General features: G+C 43.4%; 1 protein-coding gene, 2 non-coding genes and 1 pseudogene across 3 annotated transcripts; 1 reads left to right on the forward strand and 3 right to left on the reverse strand.

Annotated features, from left to right (window-relative positions):
- Nucleotides 1-4320: 4320 nt before the first annotated feature.
- LOC106576232 (ankyrin repeat domain-containing protein 16) lies at nt 4321-9741 on the reverse strand. Its single transcript, XM_014153282.2, has 7 exons — nt 9273-9741; nt 7905-8125; nt 7732-7774; nt 7441-7549; nt 7064-7225; nt 6884-6962; nt 4321-4547 (listed from the first exon to the last, which is right to left on the reverse strand). Exons 1-7 carry the CDS (start codon nt 9605-9607, stop codon nt 4393-4395), a joined length of 1104 nt encoding a protein of 367 aa, XP_014008757.1. The 5' UTR covers nt 9608-9741; the 3' UTR covers nt 4321-4392.
- trnay-gua (transfer RNA tyrosine (anticodon GUA)) lies at nt 8391-8478 on the reverse strand. Its single transcript is given in 2 exon segments — nt 8391-8426; nt 8442-8478. It is a non-coding gene; the product is annotated as a tRNA-Tyr (tRNA).
- On the reverse strand, nt 9048-9135 carry trnay-gua (transfer RNA tyrosine (anticodon GUA)). Its single transcript is given in 2 exon segments — nt 9048-9083; nt 9099-9135. It is a non-coding gene; the product is annotated as a tRNA-Tyr (tRNA).
- Nucleotides 9742-13329: 3588 nt separating the features above from the next.
- On the forward strand, nt 13330-17792 carry LOC106576233 (glycosyltransferase 8 domain-containing protein 2-like; annotated as a pseudogene).
- The last annotated feature ends 120 nt before the right edge of the window (nt 17793-17912 follow it).

A 17912-nucleotide genomic window follows, 5' to 3' on the forward strand; every position in this document is an offset into this window, starting at 1 on the left:
ATCTCAGTTTCAAGGTCTCAGCATCCGAGAGAAGAAGCCTCGTGAGGTATTAGTCTGTCACATGCATGGCCCAGTATTGGTTGGTCACGTGAATGAAGCAAACGTTAATGATGAATGAATTATGAATAAGATCAATCAGGTTACCTAGCCAGCTACACGTTCAAAGTCAACAACGCAGCCACTGCTAGCTAGCCTACTCCACCAGCCAGCAGTACTGTATAATTTTAGTCAATAACATTTTTGCAACGTAAGCTTAACTTCCTGAACATTCGAGACGTGTAGTCCACTTGTCACTCCAATCTCATTTGCATTAGCGTAGCCTCTTCTGTAGCTTGTCTACTATGTGTCTGCCTATCCCTGTTCTCTCTCCTCTGCACAGGCCATACAAACGCTCCACACCGCGTGGCCGCTGCCGCTCTAACCTGGTGGTCCCAGCGCGCACGACCCACGTGGAGTTCCAGGTCTCCGGCAGCCTCTGGAACTGCCGGTCTGCGGCCAACAAGGCTGAGTTCATCTCAGCCTATGCTACCCTCCAGTCCCTAGACTTCCTGGCGCTGACGGAAACATGGATCACCACAGATAACACTGCTACTCCTACTGCTCTCTCCTCGTCTGACTACGTGTTCTCGCATACCCCTAGAGCATCGAGCCAGCGGGGTGGTGGCACTGGAATCCTCATCTCTCCCAAGTGGACATTCTCTCTTTCTCCCCTGACCCATCTGTCTATCTCCTCATTTGAATTCCATGCCGTCACAGTTACCAGCCCTTTCAAGCTTAACATCCTTATCATTTATCGCCCTCCAGGTTCCCTTGGAGAGTTCATCAATGAGCTTGACGCCTTGATAAGTTCCTTTCCTGAGGATGGCTCACCTCTCACAGTTCTGGGTGACTTTAACCTCCCCACGTCTACCTTCGACTCATTCCTCTCTGCCTCCTTCTTTCCACTCCTCTCCTCTTTCGACCTCACCCTCTCACCTTCCCCCCCTACTCACAAGGCAGGCAATACGCTTGACCTCATCTTTACTAGATGCTGTTCTTCCACTAATCTCATTGCAACTCCCCTCCAAGTCTCCGACCACTACCTTGTATCCTTTTCCCTCTCGCTCTCATCCAACACTTCTCACTCTCCCCCTACTCGGATGGTATTGCGCCGTCCCAACCTTCGCTCTCTCTCTCCCGCTACTCTCTCCTCTTCCATCCTATCATCTCTTCCCTCTGCTCAAACCTTCTCCAACCTATCTCCTGATTCTGCCTCCTCAACCCTCCTCTCCTCCCTCTCTGCATCCTTTGATTTCCTCTGTCCCCTATCCTCCAGGCCGGCTCGGTCCTCCCCTCCTGCTCCGTGGCTCGACGACTCACTGCGAGCTCACAGAACAGGGCTCCGGGCAGCCGAGCGGAAATGGAGGAAAACTCGCCTCCCCTGCGGACCTGGCATCCTTTCACTCCCTCCTCTCTACATTTTCCTCTTCTGTCTCTGCTGCTAAAGCCACTTTCTACCACTCTAAACTCCAAGCATCTGCCTCTAACCCTAGGAAGCTCTTTGCTACCTTCTCCTCCCTCCTGAATCCTCCTCCCCCTCCCCCCCTCCTCCCTCTCTGCGGATGACTTCGTCAACCATTTTGAAAAGAAGGTTGACGACATCCGATCCTCGTTTGCTAAGTCAAACGACACTGCTGGTCCTGCTCACACTGCCCTACCCTGTGCTTTGACCTCTTTCTCCCCTCTCTCTCCAGATGAAATCTCGCGTCTTGTGACGGCCGGCCGCCCAACAACATGCCCACTTGACCCTATCCCCTCCTCTCTTCTCCAGACCATTTCCGGAGACCTTCTCCCCTACCTCACCTCGCTCATCAACGCATCCTTGACCGCTGGCTACGTCCCTTCCGTCTTCAAGAGAGCGAGAGTTGCACCCCTTCTGAAAAAACCTACACTCGATCCCTCCGATGTCAACAACTACAGGCCAGTATCCCTTCTTTCCTTTCTCTCCAAAACTCTTGAACGCGCCGTGCTTGGCCAGCTCTCTTGCTATCTCTCTCAGAATGACCTTCTTGATCCTAATCAGTCAGGTTTCAAGACTGGGCATTCAACTGAGACTGCTCTTCTCTGTGTCACGGAGGCTCTCCGCACTGCTAAAGCTAACTCTCTCTCCTCTGCTCTCATCCTTCTAGACCTATCTGCTGCCTTTGATACCGTGAACCATCAGATCCTCCTCTCCACCCTCTCCGAGCTGGGCATCTCCGGCACCGCGCACGCTTGGATTGCGTCCTACCTGACAGGTCGCTCCTACCAGGTGGCGTGGCGAGAATCTGTCTCCGCACCACGTGCTCTCACCACTGGTGTCCCCCAGGGCTCTGTTCTTGGCCCACTCCTATTCTCGCTATACACCAAGTCACTTGGCTCTGTCATATCCTCACATGGTCTCTCATATCATTGCTATGCAGATGACACACAATTAATCTTCTCCTTTCCCCCTTCTGACAACCAGGTGGCGAATCGCATCTCTGCATGTCTGGCAGACATATCAGTGTGGATGACGGATCACCACCTCAAGCTGAACCTCGGCAAGACGGAGCTGCTCTTCCTCCCGGGGAAGGACTGCCCGTTCCATGATCTCGCCATCACGGTTGACAACTCCCTTGTGTCCTCCTCCCAGAGTGCTAAGAGCCTTGGCGTGACCCTGGACAACACCCTGTCGTTCTCCACCAACATCAAGGCGGTGACCCGATCCTGTAGGTTCATGCTCTACAACATTCGCAGAGTACGACCCTGCCTCACACAGGAAGCGGCGCAGGTCCTAATCCAGGCACTTGTCATCTCCCGTCTGGATTACTGCAACTCGCTGTTGGCTGGGCTCCCTGCCTGTGCCATTAAACCCCTACAACTCATCCAGAACACCGCAGCCCGTCTGGTGTTCAACCTTCCCAAGTTCTCTCACGTCACCCCGCTCCTCCGCTCTCTCCACTGGCTTCCAGTCGAAGCTCGCATCCGCTACAAGACCATGGTGCTTGCCTACGGAGCTGTGAGGGGAACGGCACCTCCGTACCTTCAGGCTCTGATCAGGCCCTACACCCAAACAAGGGCACTCCGTTCATCCACCTCTGGCCTGCTCGCCTCCCTACCTCTGAGGAAGCACAGTTCCCGCTCAGCCCAGTCAAAACTGTTCGCTGCTCTGGCACCCCAATGGTGGAACAAGCTCCCTTACGACGCCAGGACAGCGGAGTCAATCACCACCTTCCGGAGACACCTGAAACCCCACCTCTTCAAGGAATACCTGGGATAGGATAAAGTAATCCTTCTAACCCCCCCCTTAAAAGATTTAGATGCACTATTGTAAAGTGGTTGTTCCACTGGATATTATAGGTGAATGCACCAATTTGTAAGTCGCTCTGGATAAGAGCGTCTGCTAAATGACTAAAATGTAAATGTAAATGTAAATGCAAATATAACTTGTATGTATATAAGAGAACTAACGGGACTGCCCCGGGTAGAGCTCCTGATCGGCATGTGTACTTGGTGCATTGAGTTGGTTGGAACCTCTCCAGCATGCTGATAATAAATAATGATTAATTTAAGATTGAATTCAAGTGTCCCTGTAAAGAATTTCCACAACAAAAGCAATTCACTTTTTGTCCTGAATACAAGTGTTATGTTTGGGGCAAATCCAACACACCACATCACTTACTACCACTCTTCATATTTTCAAGCATGGTGGTGGTTGCATCATGTTATGGGTATGCTAGTTTTTTTAGGATAAAAAGAAACAGAATAGAGCTTAGCACAGGAAAAATCCTAGAGGAAAACCTGGTTCAGTCTGCTTTCCAACAGACACTGGGAGACAAATTCACCTTTCAGCAGGATAATAACCTAAAATACAAGGCCAAATATACACTTCAGTTGCTTACCAAGACAACATTTAATGTTCCTGAGTGGCCTAGTTACAGTTTTGACTTAAATCGGCTTGGAAATCTATGGCAAGACTTGAAAATGGCTGTCTAGCAATGGTCAACAACCAACTTGACAGAGCTTAAAGAATTTAAAAAAGAATAATGTGCAAATACTGTACAACCCAGGTGTGCAAAGCTCTTAGAAATGTACCCAGAAAGACTCACAGCTGTAATTGCTGACAAATGTGATTCTAACATGTATTGACTCAGGGAGTTGATTACTTATCTACTCAAGATATATCATTTTTTAAATTATTTTATTAATCCCACGTTTTAACACGACAAAATGTGGAAAAAGTAAAAGAGTGTGAATACTTTCTGAAGGCACTGTATTGTTTCATCCCCATCAACAAAATCCACACAGAAAGAAATGATATGAAGTTATTATTCTGCCATCCAGAATACCATTAATGTCCATAATTTATTGATTCTCCATTCAGACAGTAGTTTATGTCAAATCACAATCAAACACTCTGAGCACGTCTGTTTTTTTGGCAAGCTGTTGAGCAGTGGTGCCCGAGGCATCTACCATGTCTACTAGCCCCAGCTGTAGGAGTGTCCTGACCGCTTCTGCATGCTGCCCTGTACACGCCATATGAAGAGCTGGGGGAAGCACAGAGAGACACAGGCAGTAGATTAATTAATCAATGTTAGATACTTGCTGGCGCAGAGATCTGCACAGTGCACACACAGGGTAGAGGTCTTCACGGGTCCAACAGACCCAAAATTCAGAGATCCAACCCAGGACCCAAAGTTGTGTCTCAGATCTGGGTCGGGTCTGATATAATTGCCACGGGTCTCGGGTGGATCCGTCCTCTGCTAATCTAATGTGTGTGAGGCGATGAGAACTGAATGAGCTTGTAGCTTATGTCCAGTGGAAACTGGTTACCCCTGCTCACCTCACACGCGAAAGGAGTGAAAGGAGCCTTGAACTAGGCTACTGTTGATTGCTAAGATGGAGGCCTTTTTCATTAAAGTAAAACGAAAGTTAGAGGAGAAATAGTATAATGAAAAGAAGGTGACAAGGGGAATGTCCTCAGGGACAAGTTTTAATATTGTAGTGGACAAAGATGAGAAGAAAGTTGGCATGGCCAAATGGACTGAGTGCAACTCGCTATTCAGGTTTGATGCAATTTTTAAACTTTTTAACCAGTTCTTTAAATATGCAAAAAGTGTTTTGTTTCATTATGAGACATTTTTGTTGGCTAAATTAAGTTAACTGTCTTTTTTAACTTTGTACTCAGTGTTTAGTTTAACATAGGTTAAAAGTATTCCTGTTGTAAAATAAATAGCTTTAGCCTATTGCTGTCATTTGATAGGTAGTTGCTACAATATAGGCCTAGTCTGTTAAAAACGCTTGTAAAGGTTTAAACCAGTTCTTTAAATATGCAACAAGTGTTTTTTTGTTGGCCAAATTAAGTTCCATCTGACAAGTATAAAGAAATGCATGTCGGTGTTGGGAACATGGCGCCAGCATATCTATCTTTCTCTCTAGGGCTAGGCCTAAGCTTTTCTAGTGGACGTCTAGGCCTGTATGCATGCAATGCCCTGATGCATTTAGCGCTCAAATCTCCAACAGCTAAACAGTAAGTTGGACAGTTAATGTTTGAGGACAGTAAAAACCAATGAAACAATAGGCTATGAAGTTTTGAATATGCTACCCATCGAAACACAACAAATAGTTTTTTTGTAATTTGTAATAGGCAGTTTTTAAGGACACGTAGGGCCTAAATGTGGATCATTTCGCCAATATCACTCTTTTATTGATGGAGCTGGCAGCGCCCAGTCTGAGGTTTCTTTCTCTCTTTCTACTCTCTGATCTGAACAGGTTTTTTGAAAATTACTTTATGCATATCAGGTCGGGTGGGAAAGCCCCAGATCCATTTTGGAACGGGTCCAACTTTTTGGACCTGTGATGACCCCTAACACAGGGTGCCCAAGGGCAGGATTCAATGACCTGCATTCAAGATCAACTGTACTTGTGACTATATGAGGCTGGAGCGTTGGACTAATAACCAAAAGGTTGCAAGATCAAATCCCCAAGCTGATAAGGTAAAAATCTGTCTTTCTACCCCTGTACAAGGCAGTTAATCCACTGCTCCTAGGCCGTCATTGAAATAAGAATTTGTTCTTAACTGACTTGCCTAGTTAAGTAGAAAGTACCATATTTTTTTTTAAATAGAGTGGTTTGAGAATTGGTTCTAGTGCCAGAACTACTTGCATACGCAAGACAGAAGTTATGTAATTAGAACACATCCTGTTCCCTGTATTATGTAAACTTACATTTCCAGTTTTTCTTGTTGCACAAATTCAGATTTGGCCTCCAATCAGTTGTTTTGATTAATGTGTATTGCTACAAGCAAAGTGCAATTATCATAATGTACAGCATTATGCCTCTACACAGGGGTTCCCAAACTTTTTCACTCTTCCAGCATTGGGAAACATCCCGCGCCACCCCTGCACAAGCACTGTTCATGATACAAACTGTTCACACCACTCTTGTTGGTGGAGAGAATGTTGCAGGTTTAAAGCTTATTTTGTGCAATTCTACACATTTTGTCATGGGGTGCAAAGAAACTTTGCAGTCTTAAAGCAAATTTTCTTGCAATTCTATACATTTTCCCATGGTTAATATGTATTCATGTGATAAATACATTTAAAAAACATTAGCTGACATGGGCTAGTTGATTTGGACATTTTGACAAGTTTTAAATAGCTCTCTAAGGTATGCGAAGACTAACATGACAAGAGGATCTGATGATGCACTACCCAATTGTGAAATTACATCTTGTGCATTCTACTATTAAAACTTTCAGTTTAAAGCCGGATTGAGTTCATTTAAAAAAAAAAAAAGTTATAATATACTTTTGAGGGGGGGAACCCGTGCCCCCCCCGCCAACCCCTCGCCCCACAGTTTGGGAACCATTTCTCTACAGTACCTGTTCTTCCCTTTTTGTCCCTGACGTGAAGGTCTGCTCCTAATGTGAGGAGTGTTTTGATTGTGCTTGTGTGGCCCTCCTGAAAATATAAAATATCAGGCATGATATAATATTATGCACACAATTTGCCTTTATGTACAGGATAGGCCTGATTATAGACGTTTACAGAATAGAGCTAACCTTGGCAGCGTAGTGCAGGGAAGTGAGCTGCATGTCAGTGGCTGTCTGGTTCACGTCCACTCCGAGGTCCCTCACTAGGAACTCTAGCGCCTCCTCCTGGGCTGTGACAGCAACATGGTGCACCGGCTGGGCCCCCAGGATGTCTGCTGCAGTCGGAGAGGCCTGTGTGACACACGAGAATACAAGTATATACAGGTCAGTATCTTATTCAATGTCCAGGGGTACTGGAGTGGTTGAGGTGGATTCATTTTCCCAAGGGGACTATGGTGGAATTTAAGTGAGATACAGACAAGTTGATTTTTTGGTGCAAATTTCAGTTATCTCAGATATGTTTTGATAGATGGAAATGTTATTTTCCTTCAGAGTCTCCAGTGTACCTGGTGCTTCTCCAGCAGTAGTTTGGCCACAGATATGTGTCCGTTCCTCACTGCGTCCATAAAGGGAGTGACCCCACAGCTGTCCCTGCCATCCGGAACATAACCACACCTGCAAACAGAGAAGTGAGGGTCAGTTAGCGCTACACCCACACACAATTACACATGATCACTTTAACACACAGAGCCTCAACACTGACACTCTAACATGCCTTCTCACAAGTATGCAAATCCTCTGAGACATATCCTAATTCATACCGCCTCTCACACACACACAAACATAGACAAACACACCTCTGTACCAAGATGCTGACCACTTCTTCACAGCCGTGCATCGCTGTAGGAACAGAGAATAGACAGAGAAAGGGTAATGAACCAGAAAAATATATATTTTATGCATATTGTTCAAAATACCTGTGAATATGTCCAGACCTGTGACATGTCTGATTTGTTAGCACAGAGATTACCTGCAGTGTGCAGAGGAGTCCTCAGTGTCTTGCTCTCTGTCCTCCAGACTTCCGGGTTGGCCAGTAGGAGGTGCTGTATGACCGCTGGGTCTCCCTCCCTGCAGGCGATGTGGAAGGAGTTCCAGCCGTCCTTGTTCTTCAGCGTGGGATCGGCCTCGTGGGACAGCAGTTCCTGGATCACACCCAGGTTCCTCCGGGTGCAGGCCATCATCAGAGGGGTCCTGAAAGTAGAGGTGGGTCACGATGGTGGACCAGAATTGCACATATCTCAATTCACGTACGTGTTGCATTTTGTGAGGTAATTATTTTGGTAAACAATTGTTTTTATTGGGTCACAAAGGCAATACAATCAATATATTATTTTTTTTACTCACCCTCCCACCCCAATTTTGTGTAGTATTTAATGATTTGTTATATTCATAGTAGTGTGTTGATAATGGTATACAATGCAGGCACAGTGATATTACATGGACCTATTAAAACATTTCCTTCGAGCCGGATTTGAACCAGCGACCTAAGGATCTCAGCAGTTAGCCTCTACAGTCCTCCGCTCTACCAACTGAGCTATCGAAGGGAGATATATGTGTTCAGAAAAAGAAGGATCGTATTCGTTAGTGCACAGGGTAGAAAACCGTTTTGCAACTGAAAAAACACAAGCCTCTCTTATTTGACAAATTCTGGTTGTCCTTCCCCGTTTCAGCCGGTTGCTTCCATTTGCTCTCTAATGAATTTGACTCTGGTCATTCAATTAATCAGTACCTATATGATCAATTGAAACCAGAACTTTAATTGAATCTTAGAACAACTAATTTGTTATTTGGTATACATGACACACGCACACAGGGTCACCACTGCTGTTACTAGTTATTATTACTATATATTTTTAAGCTGCTATTCCAAGTTACTTTACTACTTGTATAACAGTCATCATAATTGGACATATATTATTTTATAAATCATACTATTTATTCTATTGTGTACATCTCACAACGAGTTTTATTACTTTGTATTATTATTTTTGGACTTGGCATTTGATTCTTGATTGATATTTTAATGCATTGTTGAGGAGAGTTAGCGAGTAAGCATTTATGCACATGGCGAAAAAACTTCGAACTGATATGACATGGGCCGAAGAAAATATTTTCCTTCGAGCCGGATTTGAACCAGCGACCTAAGGATTTCAGCATTTAGCCTCTACAGTCCTCCGCTCTACCAACTGAGCTATCGAAGGGGATAGAAAGCGGAGAAACAAATGTGTTTTTCAATACATTTTTTCCTAAAACACACTTCAAAATGTAATAAAATATATATATAGAATAACGTTGTCTTAATGTTTGCACATGGCTTGCGTGTTAATGTTTGTCTCACCAATCAGCCTTTTTTAAGCAGTCTACTTTGGCTCCTTCAGTGAGCAGATAGCTCAAACACTCCCGCTGTCCCATGGACGCAGCTTCATGCAGAGCTCTTTTGTAGTCGGTATTGTAAAGCTCTATGTCCATCCCAATCTCTTTTACTAAAAATTGCACAATGTCCAAGTGGCCATGACGGGCAGCATAATGCAACAATGTATCACCCGATTTCCCGAAATGTTTTTTGTTGACAAAATGTGCAACAATGTTGCCACCAAGTTCTTTTTTAAGTGTGCACAATTCGCCATCCTGGGTAAGCTTGATTAAATATTTCAATGCGTTCTCATCATCCATCGTACATATAATGTAATACAATTAACTATTTGACACCGTTTAAACTGCTAAAATAGCTTGATGGTGTATCTGATCAGAAGCTAGGGTGACAAGTAGCTTAAATGGTGACAAGTAGGTTAAATTGTTGGTCAACCAAAAGCCTACACATTTCAATTGAGTTCTACTCTACTTTTTACCGTAAAAACTCAAAAGACAGGAAATGTGAACTTAATACCTGACAATAATGCGTTAAAGCAATGCACAACACTGTTCTACCATAGGCTACGGGCTAAAAATAGCTTGCAGCATGTTCCTGCAAGAAATTCGGTAATACACTCTGATCGTCCAGTAGCCTGTAGCAGAACTGTGCACTGGGGCTTGTAGTTTTTGATATTCATTACTCTCAAAATAACTTCTATTGAATGATAATGCATAGGTTGATTTAGACTTTGTAAATAATAACTTCTGCTTGCAATGGTAGTTGCCACAAATTATGTAGGCCTATATAGTAAAGTTATTCAATTGTAGGCCTATAGATCTACTTTTCTTTTTACAATAGGCTAAAACATGTAAAGGTAAGCTATAAAAAAAACATGCATCCTATGAGAAATAATTTAGTAAGCACAGTTGCTATTGTAGAGTGTAACGCAATCTCAGTAATTATCTACAAGAAGGCATGTGGCACCCGCGGAGCTTTCCATGGGTGAACAAGATTAAAAACATCTGGAAAGAACTTCCTGAAGAAGAAAATAAAAGTAAAGTTGAGTGGGTGAAGGAGCTTCTCTTCGTAGCATTAATTCAAGATCATGCGCAGAGACCGGTGGATAGTTAAGCGTTGAGAATAATTGTGGCACCTTTTCCCTGTAAGTTAATTTATTTTATGACACATTGTTGAATTTAGAGTTTTGCTTTGATTGTGTGCGTTGTTGTCCATAGCTTGCATTGCTCTAAAGCTAGAAAAGGAGACACACCCCTTTTTAAGAAGGTAATATTCATACATGTTTTTTGTTGTTGTCATTATCATAATCTATGTGTGATGCATTGAGTAGATTGCTATAGGTTCATCTGATATTTTTTTCCATTTCATTTGTGCAATTGTTTCATAAACTAATGTAATTCTACTGTATTTCCTGGGTTGGATATCCCCTAAGTAGTTGCCCATAATGAAAAAAAATAAACATATGCTTTCCATGTAAAAGGTGTGCAACATGGCAGCAACTAGGCTACTTAGGAGCCTACTTTATGTTCCCTTATCATAGTTGAGGCAGCCTGTGTGGTTATGAAGCCAGACTATGGTTGTATGGTGTTCTTTATGTGGCGGTAGCAGAGGCTGAGTGTAAAATAACAGTTGGCACTGACTTCTTTGACACCTTGAATGACGGTTCACTTTTGTGAAGAAACTGTGCATTTCATCTACCAGAACAGAGTAAAATATTTGTTTAATGAGGATTTCCTAGTTCTTCTATATGTTTTAAATCTCACATACAGTAGGCTATTAAAAAAAACGTAATCTTGTAAACTCCTGATTAAGCCATATCTATGACTATCCATCTCTGTACATTTCATTATTATTGAGATTAGTTTGGACTAATTTAGAGAAAGTTGTCCCAAAGAGCATTAAAATGTGTGTAGAGAACACTGAAAAGAGTCTGAAACCCCTTAAAAAACATATGAACACAACCCTTTTTATGTTAATGTTGTATAAGAGAGGAAATTGGACAAGGGCGCAAAACGCTTCACCTAATGGATATTTTACAACCACTAAAAAACATTACCAAGTCGTTTATGCTGGCTCAGTCTTGGATAGTGATGCTTTCTACGGAGGAGAACTTGCCCAGAGAATCTGTCTGCAGCATGTGTGAAAAGTCTGAACTAATACAGATATTATTATTATTGCCATCTGACGTCAGTGGATTTGCAGTATTTTCTCTGAAAATGGGCAGAAGAGTACAGTATGATGATCTCACAGCTGAACTAGTTGTTAGTTTATCCAGCACCAAAAACAACACAACTTGTCATGTCACTTTTATTGATTGTTTATAGAGTAGTTTACATCTCTCTACTGTTTACTTACACATTACATCCAAAAGAGACAGTGGGTGAGAGAGAGCTAGAATTTAAGCATAAGAAATAGAGGGATAGAAAGAGCCTCTAGGGAGAGACAGACTAAAGCTTACTGAAAAATGCCACTAGGAAGGAAGCACCAAGAGTCTTTTCAAAAGCAGATCCACATGCGTGCTGATTCACCAGGCCCTTAGTGAGCCATGTATGTCACAGAGAGAAACAGTGCAATATGTACTGCATACTGCATTAGATATAACTGTATTAGCCAACACCTTGGGGTACAGTATACATTTACCATACTGATAAAGTAATATAGAGAGTGACCAGTTACAAAAGTCATGACAAAAGTCATGACATTCTCATGTGTGTTCAGTTCTGCAGATCAAATCAAATCAAATCAAATGTATTTATATAGCCCTTCGTACATCAGCTGATATCTCAAAGTGCTGTACAGAAACCCAGCCTAAAACCCCAAACAGCAAGCAATGCATGTGAAAGAAGCACAGTGGCTAGGAAAAACTCCCTAGGAAAAACTCCCTAGAAAGGCCAAAAACCTAGGAAGAAACCTAGAGAGGAACCAGGCTATGAGGGGTGGCCAGTCCTCTTCTGGCTGTGCCGGGTGGATATTATAACAGAACATGGTCAAGATGTTAAAATGTTCATAAATGACCAGCATGGTCAAATAATAATAATCATAGTAGTTGTCGAGGGTGCAACAAGCACGTCCGGTGAACAGGTCAGGGTTCCATAGCCGCAGGCAGAACAGTTGAAACTGGACAGCAAGGAGTCATCATGCCAGGTAGTCCTGAGGCATGGTCCTAGGGCTCAGGTCCTCCGAGAGAAAGAAAGAAAGAGAGAAAGAGAGAATTAGAGAGAGCATATTTAAATTCACACAGGACACCGGATAAGACAAGAGAAATACTCCAGATGTAACAGACTGACCCTAGCCCCCCGACACATAAACTACTGCAGCATAAATACAGATGCGGTGTGTGGACAATCATACCGTGTAGGGTACGTGATCCTCATAGCATAAACATCATAATGTTGCAGGATCTTTATTTCCATCAGCAAATGTTTCAGTGGAAACAGACTAGGGTGCAGGTAGTCTAGCGATTAGAGCATTGAGCCAGAGCTAGTAAACAAAAGGTTGCTAGTTCAAATCCCTGAGCTGACAAGGTGAGAAATTGGTCCATGTGCTTTTGAGTAGGCACTTAACCCTAATTGCTCCAGGGGCGCTGGACAATAGTGACCCTGGCCGTGACCCCACTCTTTAAGGGTGTCTCAGGGGGAGTTGGAATATGCAAAAAACACATCTCCAATTCACACATGTGTATAATAAACACTTTTACATGTGTGAAATAGGACAATATAAGCACCCACTAAATGATTTAATATTATAAACCAGTTGGTCTCAACATTTGTTTTTGTTAACTGTACCCCCAATCACATTTCACTCTGCCCGAAGTACTCCGTCTTTTGCCTCCTCATCTGCAGCCAATCATTAGGCCTATGTTCTTATGACTCTTCCTAAGTGCCTCCTGTGGATAGGCGAGGTACCCTGAGGGGTACTGGTAAACAACTCGGGCTCATGTGAAGCCCAATATTAAACTATTAGTGTTGATTTGGAGGTATGTTTGTCAGAGGGGTTTTCCTGTATTTAACAGCAGTGGGGAGGACTGTGACTATCTGAGAGGACTGTCAGATCTTGTTCGGGAGCACCTTTGGGAAGGATTTATGTCTGTGAAGACACCCTTCTGGATCCTCAGCTGTGCACCAATGCCAAGGAATATGGCACTCCCTCCCTCGCTTACTCTTTGTCTATTTGTCTTAGTGTCTGTCTGCCTTTGAATCTCACTGCTCTCTGGGTTCTCTCTGTCTTTTCAGATGTGGCTGGAAGAAACATGAACAATGGCTCTTTTGAGGAAAAGTGAGTGACCACAGGATTGCCCCTGTAATTACCCTCGCCTATACTAGTTTTGACATCATTACCTTTTCATATATATTAAATGAGTAATAAAACATTGTTGCATGTAAATACTCTTGTAAACGTGGTGGCTGTAGCGGAGATGGTAAAGCAAAACCCCCCCAGATTCCTCTGGAGTATACTTTGCCTCAGCTGAGATGGAACGCTTCCAACACCTCCATAAATTATGTTTGAGACTCTCTCTCTCTGTGTGTGTGTTGCCAATCCCAAATGTTCCTCAACACTGATGAGGTAACCAGGAAAGCGAGCCTGTAAAATAGTCCCATTTCATCATCTAAGTCATCTGTTCTTCACATTCAATACATGATGCAACTATTTAAAGGATTTTTTCATTAGTTTTCACAACAGTTGTGCCTTGTTCTACACCCTTATTTTCTACAGTCTATACTTTACTTAGAAAGTTAACAGATGCCTTTACTCAAACAACACAAACAGGTGATTTTTGGCACAGAGTACAGCTGGTAGCCTGGCTTTTAAAATTTTCCAGAAGTGAAGCAATATTTTAATGACTATTTTATTTGTTATTGTTGAGGCAGACAGTTTAGGTCATCCAGGGGTGAATGTGTCAGCACAAGATTGATGCCACTCAGGTTGACTACAGCTGACACATGGTTGAGGTGTGTGGATAGGAAGAGAAGGTATAACTATTTTATTAGGTAGAATTAGTCGTGCCACCTGGAGGATGAGTCGTTTGTTTGAGTATCTCAGCAATATGTGATCTGCCATGATTGGATAAGAGGTGACAGCATTATAGTGGAAACTGTGCTTAAGTTGAACTGATCCAGTTTGGAAGGACCTCTGCTTCAGTTCCCTTGCATCTGACTTTATTGAATGGTCCCTTTCTCTCCCTCTCTCTCTGCTGTGTCACAGTAAACCATATCCTGCTCATGATGCTGGTTCTCATAGTGTGTCTACTCCTGCACAGTAAGCTGTTCAGAGGCCCGTCTCGGCCCAAACTCAAACTCACAGGTAATTCCCTCCAGCTTCTTTAACAGGTCCCACTCTATAGACATGCTGACCTGAGAGCCAGGTGCAGGCCACAGCAAGAGAAAGGAACTAGGACTTGGCAGCACAAAAACCTGCTAAGAACAGCAGTTGGCATGAGGCTATGAATGCTTGTTGATTTAAAAATAAGCATTTCCTTTGCCTCTTATGGGATAGCTTTTAGGGGGCAAATTATTTAGCAATTGAAATAGTTGTAATAGCTTTTAAAAATAGATGTGACTACTTTTGGTATTTTATTAGGATCCCCATTAGCTGTTAAAAGCAGCAGCTACAGTACTCTTCCTGGGGTCCACACAAAACATGAAACATAATACAGAATGACATAATACAGAACATCAATAGACAAAAACAGCTCAAGGACAGAACTACATAATTTAAAAGAAAGGCACACGTAGCCTACGTATCAATGCATACACACAAACTATCTAGGTCAAACTTAACCAAGCCCAAACTGGTTGTACTTCCCTCACAGAAACCAGGAAGGACCCAGAGCGTGCGCCAAAAGGTCCTGTGGAGAAGGCTGCGGAGGGAGAGGATGACATCCCAGTGGTCATCTGTGCTGCGGAGGAACGAATGGGCAGTGCCATGGCAACCAACAGCATCTATAGCAACACAGATGCCAGCGTGTTCTTCTACATTGTCACTCTTCGTGATTCCATCAAGCTGACAAGGTGTTTCACACTAATCCCTCCCCCTTCCATTGTCACTGCTTGATGTGTAGCAATTTCAGTTCCTAGTACCAACCCAGGATGTTTTAATGAATTGATTATCTGAATTGTTTCAATAAAGGCCTCAAAGGACAACTGAGAAATTACTTTAAAATGGAGTGAGTTGAACTGTCATTATGTTCATGTGTGTTTTCATAGACAGTACATAGAGAAGACCGAGCTGAAGGGCATCAAGTATAAGATTCTGGAGTTCAACCCCATGGTTCTGAAAGGGAAGGTGAAACCAGACTCCTCCCGACCAGATCTGCTGCACCCAGTGAGTACACACACACACTCACATAGGAAGTAATTATAACCTAACCACAGTCACTGTCCCTAAAGTCCCTGCTTTGATTGTTTTGCAGCTGAACTTTGTGCGCTTTTACTTGCCGCTCCTTGATATCAGCCACAAGAGGGTGATCTACTTAGACGACGATATCATTGTGCAAGGTGCAGAAATGTGTCCTTATCTTTGTGCCATACAGTCCAGTTTTGTCTTGAGCTGTAGTTGACATAAATTGGTGTCTGCATTTTCAGTATTTACATTCAGTAACGACAGGTGACATCAAGGACTTGTACCATACCAAGCTGGAGAAAGGCCATGCTGCTTCCTTCGCCACAGGCTGACCTGCCTTCCACCCACGAGATGGTGCGCAGCATGGGCATGCAGGTCAGTGTCATTTCTTTTTTGCCACAAGAGGGCATTTTTTGCCAAAATAAGATCAGAGGTACCTCTATTACAATCAATCCTGGTAAAAGGACAATATATTGAACTTGAGTTTATCCTACACCTAGCCTAGAAGATACTCTCTAATTCTCTTCTGAAATAACAACCTGACAAGCTGTCTCATAAATCTCAACGCTGAGTAAACTATCAGTTTGTCTCCGATTCTGAATCCAAATCAAATTCCTTCCCTAATGACCCTGTCTCCCAGACATCGTACATGGGCTTCCTGGACTACAGGAAACAGGAAGTGAGAGACCTGGGGATCAACCCCAGCGACTGCTCCTTCAACGCTGGGGTGTTTGTGGCCGACATTGGAGAGTGGAAGAAACAGAAGATCACCAAACAGCTGGAGAAATGGTTGCAGGAGAACTTAAAGTGAGTAGAGAAGTATGTTTGACCTGTGATCATGTTTTTCCACATAACCACCAAACTGACCTAAGACCAGGTGAATCCAGAATAAATGAACCCTGCTGTCTATAACAATAATAAATAATAAGCAGATATTACTATGAAAGCTTAATATTTCTGTTTCATTTCAATATTATAAGGGAAATTAAATATAAATGTTCTACTTTGATGCCCTCCTTCCCTAGGGCAAACATATACAGCAGTGCCATGGCAGGTGGCGTGGCGACTCCTCCTATGCTGATCGTGTTCCATGACAAATACACAATCATCGATCCTCTGTGGCACGTCCGACACCTGGGTGAGATCGCCTCACCTTGATGACATCACCACACCTCATACATAGCACAGCAGAGCCACGTATAGAGATATGGCTCTGGTACACAGGCCTGGGTGTCATAATGTAGGATAGAGCTACTTCTAGAGGCTGATTTACTGTGTATTCTGTTCTCTTCTCCTATAGGCTGGAGCCCAGACGCCCGCTACTCTGAGACCTTCCTCCAGGGGGCCCATCTGCTGCACTGGAACGGCCGCTTCAAGCTCTGGGACTACCCTTGTGTCCACCTGGACCGGTGGGAGAAGTGGTTCATCCCAGACCCCACCGGGAAATTCTTGTTGGTACGGCCTGAGGGTAAAATCTGAGGGATGTTGAACAGAGGTTGTGTAGGGTCATTTCAGACTGTGAACAGTAAATATTGTGGAGGCCTCTTTCTGATAAATCCTATTGCTGTTTTAACATTTTTTGAGATGGTATTTCTTTGAGGGTTCCTATCAAAACGTCTTCAAGAACTCCAAGCTAGACATGTACAGAATCAAAATGTATATGGTCGTTGTGAGATGAGTGAGCATAATTGTATTGGTTGTTTTGACTTGAAACTCAACAATGTGATCTCTTAAAGCTTTTTCCTAAGTAAAAAGCTGGAAATTTGACTGTGGAAAGTCTGAATTGGCTGACTATTGGCTAATAAAGAACAGAAATGACAGGTAAAAAGAAGACACCACAGGTGAGAGATTACCTTTCCAGAAACATTTAATGGTTCTTGTGACAGGAAGTCAGCACTCCATAACCATAACCGGCTCAGTTAAATATTAACAAATTTACAGTCATGTAGAAATGTAGAAAATAATCAACAGAAGCTCCTAAAATCCAAACACCCACCCGATCCTTTTCATCAGAGAAAATTGACCTAGTTCCAGTCAAAGCTCTGCCCCCCAGTTCGCTCCCTCACCCTTCCCTCCCACCCCCTCGCTCAGTCTGTCTCACAGCTCATCCCTTCCTGTGGCTCCCTGGAAAGAGCAAAATGAAAAACACATCCGTACATGAAGCAAAAAGGACCATCACTATCTATTGCGTGTCTTACTAACATTACTAATACTCTTTTCCCCAGTTCTGTGCTAGACTCCCCTCCCATCTTACCAAATCTTCATCTT

This window comes from Salmo salar, chromosome ssa17, assembly GCF_905237065.1.
Source record: "Salmo salar chromosome ssa17, Ssal_v3.1, whole genome shotgun sequence".
In the NCBI taxonomy this organism is placed as follows: Eukaryota; Metazoa; Chordata; class Actinopteri; order Salmoniformes; family Salmonidae; genus Salmo; species Salmo salar.